The following is a 10,659-nucleotide window of genomic DNA, read 5'->3' as shown; positions in this document are numbered from 1 at the left end:
CTTTGGTGCTTCATCCATCCTATTTATGCATGCTTCTACAATTTTAGTCTTTTTTCATCACTATTTCTAATTGTCCCTATACGTTGACCGTTAATATTCATTTATTGTACAAATCATTCAACTCATTCCTATTCATTTATTCTATACCTTCAAATTTATGACTTTCTACCACTATTCAATCTCAATATACGTGGATTAGCCCCCACACTATATAAAATTGATCTTTGAAAATAAAAACTCAAACTTACTAAATTTTAAAAATTGAAGTTATCAAATTTACTAGATCTTTTCATTTGTTCACAAATATAAATAATCAGCATCTACTTATAATATATAAACACTATCAATCAAAAATCAAAGTTACATTAATAATTCCACCACTGAATTAACCCCTAAAATTCACAATTAAACAACATCAAAATTTTGATTTATCAAATGTATCAAATGTTCTCCAAGAAAAATTTATACACAGACCACACACATTCAACTAATCATTGAAAATGGGTGCGAATATATGAGATCACATGATTTTATTTATGATAAAACACGCACTACACATCTCTCTATGAGGTTACAAAGTAACAGACGTTCTAAGAAGAGGATACGGGCTGTACAGAGGAAGGGACTAAACAGGAAATGATACTTCCACACAAAATATTTATTGTAAGGTCTTATAAAGGTGAGTGGGCAACCGTGGAGTGGCAAAGAGAGTGAGAGGAACTTTCCTGTGAATTGAGACTTCATATTTCTCACTCATGTCCAAATATTTGGGTTCTTGACCAGATGGTAGCGACCAATCAAATGCATGAACAAAGCTTGCAAGTGCAAATTGTATCATACGAAGCCCTAGATTATACCCCGGACACCTTCTTCGCCCTGCCCCGAACGGTATTATTCGAAAATCTCGTCCATCCAGATTAACGGGATTGTCCACAAAGCGATCCGGATCAAATTCCAGTGGCCTCTCCCACGCATTTGGATCTCTTGCTACGGCCCACACATTCACCATCACATGAGAATTCGGGGGAATGAAATGCCCCATTATTTCTCTTGAACTGTCTGGAGATGCGTGAGGAAGCATAAGCGGCGTTGGAGGATGCAGTCGAAGAGTTTCTGTCACGACTGCTTGTAAATATTTCAGCTGAGGAAGATGAGATTCTGCAACTCTCTCTTCCGTTCCCACAACTCTCTCCAATTCGTCTCTGACTTTGTTCATGAGATGAGGATGGCGGATCAGTTCGGACATCGCCCATTCTACAGTGCGGGTAGCAGTGTCCGTTCCTGCCGAAATCATGTTCTGCATTAATCAACAAAGATAGTGAGAAATGGGGAAAAAAGATCACGATTTTACTGAAGATTAATGGGTTGAAGTGCGTACCAGTAAAATGCCTTTGATATTAGACTCGGAAAGCTGTCGCCCATCTCCTGCAGAATTATATTTGAGTTGATGGAGAATCTGTAGAAAGTCCTTGTTACCATCGTTCTCAGTGGACAGACGCCTCTGTCCTTCTATCTTCCTCAAAAGAAATTCATCCAGACGCTTGTGCAGGCTCTTCATTTCATCAAGAGAACCGCTAAAGCCAATCCGTGCTAAGAAAGGAACGAAATCCCCGATCCTAAAACGAGCAGCCGTGCTTAAGAAATCTTCCATTAATTCTCTAAAATGTTCGGCCTCTGCGTTGTTCTCTTCGAAGAGTCTCATCCTCAGTGTCATCTCTCCAATAACATTACAAGTAAAGACATTAACAAAATCTCCCACATTTACAGCAGTACCTCGGAGTCTAAAGATGGAGGCGAGTAACAGCGCCATTTCTTCTTCACGGGACTCCTGCCACTTGTCCAAACATTTAGGTGTCAAGAGGTGGAAAATGCAGAGCTTTCTAAGGGAAGGCCACTGAGGAGACCAGGTGATATCGCTTCTATTGTACAAGAGAATATCCGCTGCGGCTGATCCGGTCTGCGGTCTGTTAGAGAAATCGGAATCAAATGTCTTGAGAATGGCAGTTGCGGCCTCCCGGGAGGAAGCAATAATGGTGGGGGTGGTGCCCAAGTTGAGATACATGAGGCCGCCGTAGCGATTGGACAGAGCATAAAGAGAGTGGTGGGGATTCGAACCGAGGTCCAGCAGGCTACCCAAAACAGGCAGCCCTCTTGGCCCCGGCGGCAGCTTTGCCTTTGGCTTTCCTCCATTGAAAAAATAGAGACAAGCTAACAATACTATGAGTGGAAGCGTTAGTGAAACTGAGAATGAGAAAAAGAATGAAGAAAGCTTCAAAGTATCCATAGTCAGTTGCATGTAGCAAGATATGTTAGTGCTAGTGTCCTCAGAGTCTTTCTATTAATGCTTGGATTATATAGGGAACTGGAAGTACGCTTGGAAAATGCTGTTATGTCGGACTTCGCTAAAGTGGACAAGCTTTTGATCTCGTGATTTGTTTTGTTTATCTTTCACGAAGCTCTCATTCCAAAGCCCAGTACAACGGTCAACGATTCGCAAGATGCAGAGCCGCTTAATCCGGCATATTCGATGGCCACCCATATATCAATGTTAATTAATGAAAAAAAATTCTTATGCCGTTTCTCAGAATTTTGATTATTTCGTATCAACTAAGATTTTAAACTTTAAAAGTCCATGATTAATTTTGTGGCTCGTGACAACCTACCGAAATGTGGATCCACCTCGAGCTTTTCTGTCACAAGCAGAACCTGCTTAGCTTTTCCAATAATAAAAAATCCATTATCAAAATTGTCTTCAACAACAATAATAATTAAAGAAAAAATATTCAGCGAATCTACAGATTTTCAGCATTCAAATGTATTTTTGTAGCCCATGACAAGGGCTCGATTGCGTATATAAATTGTTCATTGAAACGGTATACACGTGTGCAGCTTATTATTTAGTCCAATGATGAGCTGTTAATTCTCTTATAATTAGTATATCTATATTTAAAAATTATATGTAAAATATGTTCAGAGATATCTTATAATAAAAGAGAATCATTTTAAAATAAATGTCCTTCTAAAATTCTAAACATCAAGAATACAAATCCATTAAAGTCCTGCATGCATAAAGCTATGAATCTAGTTGTAGACAAGTGGCGAGGGTTCCATTTTATTTGGAGTAATAAAATAACACCTCCACAAGCTGAAACATGGCACATTTCATACATTTATCTATCATTTGTATGTCAAATTGTTATAAAAATGGTCTTTTATCTACTGACATTTTGATCTCATTGTAGATGTCTCTTGGCATAACGGCATAATAAGGCCAATAGTGATTTGTGCAATCTTAAAGGGTGGTTGCCTCTTTCTAGTCTGGGGTACATGCATTTTTTCTAAATGGGTGAGGTGTCTATCCTTGCTTTCTATTTTATTTAAGATATCAACATGGAGGTATGTTTATATCTTAAGGAGGTATATGTGTGGTCTTTTTATTTTTTATTTTTTTGTGTTGGTGTCTGTTGTAGTATCTATTTTGCAAGAGTTTTTGGATTTCTTTGAAAATAGAGGGTTTCGTTTATTAATCTTTGTGTATGCACATTGCAATACTCATTTTACATAGATTTTTTCATATTATTTAGCAAACAAGACATTTTTCTTTGTAATATTTCTCATAATAGACATGTCTATGCTCATATTGCTCTTTTCCAAATAAAATTTCATTACAAAGTAAGCATGAAGCTTTTTATATCAAAAGAATAAATGATTATGCAATATTTATTTAAGACAATATAGCACATGCACGCGCACACACACATATAAGTATATAAATATATGTGGCTATACGTTCTTAAGCAATCATTTGGAACGACTAGAAAATTCATGCTTTTCAACCACACAAATAAATCAGATTTTACTTATAGTCAAGAAATCTTGTATTCATTTTTTCTAATATTCTAATGCATTTACATATATACATTTTAAGCTTTTTAGTTCAATTCCTTTTCAGGGTAAAATGAAGATGAAAAGTAGAGTTTTAGTTTGATATTTTCCAACTAACAATAAAATATTCAGATCTAGATCGATACACAAACAAAAAGATAGATATGCATATGTATATGTATATATTTTTGTATGTATACATACATACATGTGTGTTTACATATATGTATATATGTGTGTATATATATACATTAAAATTTTAAAATGAAAACATGAACAGTGATAACAAAAGAGAAACAAACTATGAATGTCAAAATTTATTGATTTATATATAATTTTTTTTTTAAAATACAGCATTACAACCTACTTGAAATTCCAGCAAAATGAAGCTAAAGATTTTTGGTAAATGTCTAGAAATGATGGTGAACAAATCTCCACCTAGATGCTTTTTAATCTAAGTATTGTTATCTCTATTACTCCTCCAAGTATATATTGTTTGGGTGGAGAAAACATCATCTAAAACCACCCAAAAACTAATCGATTCATCACTGTTCTCCCTAAACTAGAAATATTTTAGAATAATGTGGTTAATTTCATGCAAAAACAACATAAATGAAAATTGCCTAAGAATATACAATAATGTGGGACAATTTTGATTGTCTACAATTTCAGTAGCTCCATTGAATCACAATAAAATAAGATATAGAGTAGGAGTTTGTCATAACAATAGGTGACATCTCTGGATATCCAAAACACTCTGGAATCTTATGAACTTCCCAACACTGTTTCTGATTTATGGAGCAACTTCTTTGGCCCCTCCAAAGTTATTTTGCATGGTTGTAGATGGGTAATGGGGAATGGTGCCAAAATTAGATTTTGGGATGACTGGTGGACTGGTGATGGCCCCCTATCAGATTCTGTTTCAGCTTCTCCTTTCAAAAAATTATGTCTCAAAAAAATTGGCTCCTGGGTGGTTGATTATATTGTAGATGGATCCTGGTTAGATCTCTATTTTGTGGATAATGTTTTGATACCTATGCAACCTTGGTTGAATTGTATACACAACCCCAGCTCTCATGTGGAGGATGAAGTGTTCTGGAATTTCTCGTCTTCTAGGAAATTAAAGGTTGTCGATGCTTACAAGTTTATTTTCAAAAAATTTCCTCCCCCCCCTTCTGGGCTGGTATCTAGAATAAGCTCTTAATTCTGAAAATCAACATTTTTTTCTGGTAGTTTATTTAGGGTAAGATCTCTACCATTGACAATCTTTGCCAAAGAGGTCTTCCTCTTACTAATAGATGCTTTCTTTGCAAAGAAGTGGAGGAAAATGTTGATCATATGTTGCTTCACTACTCTTTTGTCGGGGATATCTGGAATTTCTTCCTTGATATCTGGAACACTAATTGGGTCTTCCTTGATTTTTTTCAAAGGTTGTGGTTTGAATGGAAGTGCCCCTTTGACAATCAAGCTTTGGGAGTTCTCTAAAATTTGTCTCTTCCTCATATTGCTTGGGGTATTTGAATAGAAACAAACAATGGAGTCTTTAGAAATTTGGAATCTTATACGCTTCTTGTGGGTACTAGAATCTAGAATTCTACCAAGGAGAATTTTTTACACTCCTACCCCGGTAGCAAAAATGACCATCCCCTCCCTACTCTCCAGGTGGAATGGGATACTATCAAATTAACAGTGGCAAATTGATTGGAATATTGTCATTCCAATGCACAAAACAAAGCAGTGCAGAAAATTTTTTCTTTGGCATCCCCCTATGGGATGGATCAAAATCAATGTGGATGGGGTGGCTAAAGAGAATCCTGGGCCAACCGAGTGTGAGGGAGTGGCTAGGAATCATATAGGTCTGCTAGTTTCTGCAGTGGCACTCCCTCTGGGCACCCAATCCAACCACTTTGCAGAGCCTAACGCTACCCACATTGGGTTACACATGGCTAAAAGAGAAGGTTTTAGAAAGGTCTGGCTGGAGTCTAACTCACTAAACATTGTCAATTGTCTAAATGGGCGCACAGATCCTAGCTAGATGATTGCTAATCTGATCAAGGATTGTTGGGATATAATAAATGAATTGGATGAATTCAAAATTTTGCATTTCTTTCAAGAAGGCAACAAAGTGGCCGATCTACTAGCCAATATGGCAATGGTCTACGTGGCGGCTAAATGGTGGAGCAATAGGGATTCTTTCCCAAAAAACTTGTACTATCTAGCTTGTGATAATTTCACCCACTTGCGATAATCAATGAATTTTAATCATGATTTGATTGAGTTGTTGGGGAAACAGATGATTTTTGTTTTCCCTATCTGAAGATCTAGAAACTTCCCTTGTGCCTAGATTTTCTATCTTATTGTGTGGCCCATTTCCTGCTACTGGTCGGAGACTTTTCTGGTGTGGCCCATTTCCTCCAACTATTTGGAGACTTCTCTGGTGCAACCCATTTCCTGTTGTTTGGCAACCCAGATCATTATGGGTAGGGACAAAAACATGCAAGAACCACCTACTTTTGAGAAATGGAAGAAAAACAAGGAGGTGTGCTAGGAAATTGTTGATGGGGAAATTGTCCCCTTCTTGGAAAGACTCCACGGCCCTTCTCCTCTGCTCACGGAAACCTTTGTCAATGGGTGGAAGAAAGGGGTTTTGAGGGCTTATGGTGCTGATTAAAAGCTTGATGAAATCCCGATGGCGACGGTTATTGGTCTAGTGATGAATGACAGAAAGTTCTATAGAGACCGAAAAACTGGGGAGGAAGACTTGGCTATTTTTTTTTACAAAGACAAGGAACGCTCAAGAGTTAACAAAATGGCTGATGGTGGCTACAATAGGAAAGATCTTATGGCTCCCTGGGCGGACATGGCCAAGTTCATCATGAGGTACATTACGGTTGATGGCATATATGCCAGTATCTTTTCCTACCACTTTACCATTTTGAACCATTTTAGGCATGGTAAAATCATTTCTATTCTTTTCTATCTGTCCTCCTTGTTAGAGAATAGTCTTGAAAAACATATGGAGAATCCAAATAATCTTGTTCTCCATGAAGGGCTTATTATGCTCACCATGGAGTACGCCAAGACCCTTGACATTGTGCCCTCTCTATCTAAGAAAGGCCAACATCCTAATATTGAGGAAGTCTCTGACTTGGAAATGGATTTGGAGGATAGTGGGGGTGACATTCCTTTTGATGACCCTGATTATAAGCCAATGGAAGAATGTGAGATGATGGTCACCCCTGGTACATTTAGGAGTAAGAATCCTCCTAGATGGGCGGCCAAAAAATACAAATCTACCAACAAGTTGATTTCTAAGGCCGAGCCTCTTTCTAAAAGGAAGAAGCTTGTTGCTAAGGACTATGGTTCAAAGACTTCGGACTAGGAAATTAAACTGGACATTCTTATTAACGTCCTGAAGGAAAAGAAGGGGACCATGCCTAAAGAAGCAGATAGTGGGTTACAGAGGAATGGTACTTTGATGAACCTGGTGATGGAAGTGACTAGAAGCCTGGAGAGATGTTGGAAGTGGGTGGAGAGAGAAATTGATACCCTCAAAGCGGGGGTTAAGGAGATAATTGATATCTTCACAACTTCGCGAGAGCTTAACAAATCTGAGAAGCTCAAGATTATGACCCAGAAACTCTCCCAATATTTTGAGGTTATGAAATGCAACCATGAACAAAGAATTGAAAAGGCAGAACAGTCTATGGAAAAGATAAAGAAAAACCTCAAGAACTTGGTTGACATAAGAAAGGATGCCATGAATAATCATATGGAGGTGCTCGAAAAGATAAATGTCATGGTTGCAGAGTACAAATCCATTCACAGTGAACCTAAGAAAGATCTTGAAGGTGAAGACATTGCTGCTAGAGGTAACAAAACCATAGGCCCTAGTTCCAGGACTAGAAGCAGGAGCAGCAATAAGGGCACCTCCAGATTCTTTATGGAAGAACTAAAGGAAATCAATAAGATTACCATCTAGAAGATAAAGGACTTGGTGCACTCTCTTATTTGAGTGCTTTTGTTTTGATGTCTGTGTCTCTTTTTCTTTCGTGTCTGTTCTAGGGTGCTCCCCTGTTTTGCTATTGGTTTCCATCTACTTGGCTGATGGCTAACTTTTGTAAAACTTTTTGTTTCGGGTCCATGTAAAACTGGTTTATCTTTATCAAAAACAATAGGTGACATATCTAGCATAAACTACCCATAAACACTTTATCCTTACAAGAACTCCAACAAATCTTATCAAAACATCCAACAATGAAGTATAGCATGATAGAGCATCTTTCGTGAAAACTAAAGGAGCTTATTTCATTCTCTGACATGGAAAGAACATGAAGATTTAAAAATACTTTGCAATTGTTTCTACCATTTCCTTCATATTTGGAAGCAAACAGAGAAACCATGTTGCATACCTATCAAAACATGTGTCAAATCCATTATCTATGCATCTTTGAGCTTCAAAACTCTCTCCAAATGTTACAAATACTAGGTATTCCTACTTCATGGAGGTGTAAACCATCATCATGTTGTGGAAATAGAAAACTTGTTGAATACCTTAAAGGATGTTGACTTGGTCAAGAGATCAATTTTTTTATCTTTCTTCCCTCCAACAATCATAAATGCGGATCTTAGGAACCTTTTTGGAGACTTTTAGCAATTTAAAAACTTAATAAATGATATGATCCCCCATTTAAGAATTTAAACCATAATCTATAAACTTTAAATATAGATAAACAACTTTATTTCCTTAGAGAAAAATTTAGAAAACTTATGAATTTATTAACCAATGAGTGAGGACTAATCCTAACATAAGACTCCTTAATGACTTGGAGAATAACATGATGACCTGATGAAGGTTATTTGAGATCATGGACAAAATATACTAATGCATACAACATTCAATGACGAAGGAATAAATAGTAGTAATAGAAAAAGGACTATGGTAAACCATGGTATAAAAAGAAAGGTATATCCAAGTATCTATGAATGTTTAAATATTTTTAATAGATACATAGAAACCTTAAAGAGAGGATTATGAAAAAAAGCCCTATATAACATATTAAGGAAAATAAAAAGAAGCACTTAAGAGTAGTGAAAAGATAGATTTAAAAATTAAATAAATTGATCGAAACAATAGATCTAAAAAGTTAATGAAAATTTTGAAATAGGCTAAGTTTGTCAAGTTAACGAAACTAGCAATAGAAAATAAGCCTACACAAGGCAATTAGGCTCATATGAACCTAAGGATATAATGTGGAATGTAGAGTGTAATATAACATATTAGGTCAAATAATTTTAGACAATACACATGATCATGCAACAAATACTAATCAATGAAGAGATGGAATAGTTGGTTCTATGAACAACTTTTGTATTCTAATTAATGAAGAAAATCAAATTGACATACATTGGAAATTTGAGATGTGATAGAAAATTGTATTTATGGATGAGTATCTAAAATTTTGTCGGCATCTTATGTTGGATCTCTTTCATGTTCAAGATCCTATTCATAGTTATAAATCAACATCATGTCTATGATTTTGATGTTCAATGGACACGGTCATGTGGATTTTTTAAAAAGAAAATGACTATATGGAGACAGTTCTTAGAACTCTTGGGGTTCTACTATTAGTTTGATTTTTAAAACTAACTTGATAGATAGTAACATTCAAAGATAAACATGAATTTCATGATAATTATTAGTTGGTTGTTTCACATGCACTAGGATGTTCATGATTAAACATTTAATTTTTTTCTTGATTTCATATTTTCAGTTCAAATACAAATAGTTTTTCTTATGTGATCCACACATGTTTTTTATTAAGGAAAATCAGGTTTAAAGGGACCCAAAACCCGCTTACATAACGAGAAGAAAAGCATGAAAGGAACTAGAGAGAACGGGACATAGAATGGAAAGCTACAAAAAACCAGCAAAGAAAACAACAGCTAAGGAAAAGGACAGCAAAAAGCCAGCGAGAGATAGGCAACCAAAGACCAAAATTACATATCAGATAAAAACTTTATTATAGATTCTTTTGCGTTCTTAACCAGCATCATCATAGCCTAAGCAATTTCTCTCAGGTCTTTGTTATCCTGCTTCTAATGGGTGTCTTTAGTCTTCATCTCTAGATCGCTAGTAGTCTGCCTTGTTCTTCATCTAGAAGGTTGAGGAGCAGAGCTAGTGGTTGGCACATCGTCAATGAACACCATCTCCTTGTTCTATTGGTTCTTCTCCATATAATCAACCGAGGCATTCATATTTTGAGATGAGACCTTCAAAACCTCAAGGCTATGTTTCATAAATTTCTTCAGGGCCTTCTCGGTTTTAGTAATCCAGTTGATAATAATTTCATTATCAACCTCTCCTTTATCTTTGATGGTTCTAATCACATCTTCAAGATGCTTCAAGTCTACCTTAATCATTTCTTTTTCTAACCAATTGTGCATTTCAATTTTGTCATCTGCCTCACTAGTGTCCACCTCTGCATCCTCCTTACCTGTATTGGTATCCTTAATCAAATTATGAATCTTATAATCCAAATCCCTCTATTTATTCTGAATACTGGAGATATTTTCAATTACCCATTTCTGGAAATTGAAAAATTCTAGAGTGCTTTTTCTGGCAGCGTTCAAAATGGAATCCGTCATTTCCATACCCTGAGTAGAGTTCACAGACCAAGGGTTAACTTCCTCCATAGTGTGCTGAGTTTCATTCCTGCTATCCCAAACAATAGGGTTTGAATCTGGCTCTTCAGCATACTCTTTTCTTTGTAC

The 10,659-nt window shown here is 36.3% G+C and overlaps 1 protein-coding gene across 1 annotated transcript; it reads right to left on the bottom strand.

Moving 5' to 3' along the window:
- Positions 1 to 552: 552 nt before the first annotated feature.
- On the bottom strand, positions 553 to 1,935 carry LOC131038839 (flavonoid 3'-monooxygenase). The gene is made up of 2 exons (XM_057971396.2): positions 1,379 to 1,935; positions 553 to 1,297 (listed from the first exon to the last, which is right to left on the bottom strand). Exons 1-2 carry the CDS (start codon positions 1,808 to 1,810, stop codon positions 659 to 661), a joined length of 1,071 nt encoding a protein of 356 aa, XP_057827379.1. The 5' UTR covers positions 1,811 to 1,935; the 3' UTR covers positions 553 to 658.
- Between the last annotated feature and the right edge of the window lie 8,724 nt (positions 1,936 to 10,659).

The sequence above is a fragment of the Cryptomeria japonica genome, chromosome 4 (assembly GCF_030272615.1).
Source record: "Cryptomeria japonica chromosome 4, Sugi_1.0, whole genome shotgun sequence".
Lineage (NCBI taxonomy): Eukaryota > Viridiplantae > Streptophyta > Pinopsida > Cupressales > Cupressaceae > Cryptomeria > Cryptomeria japonica.
The sequence above is the reverse complement of the archived record's forward strand: the minus strand, read 5'-3'. Positions and strand labels throughout refer to the sequence as shown.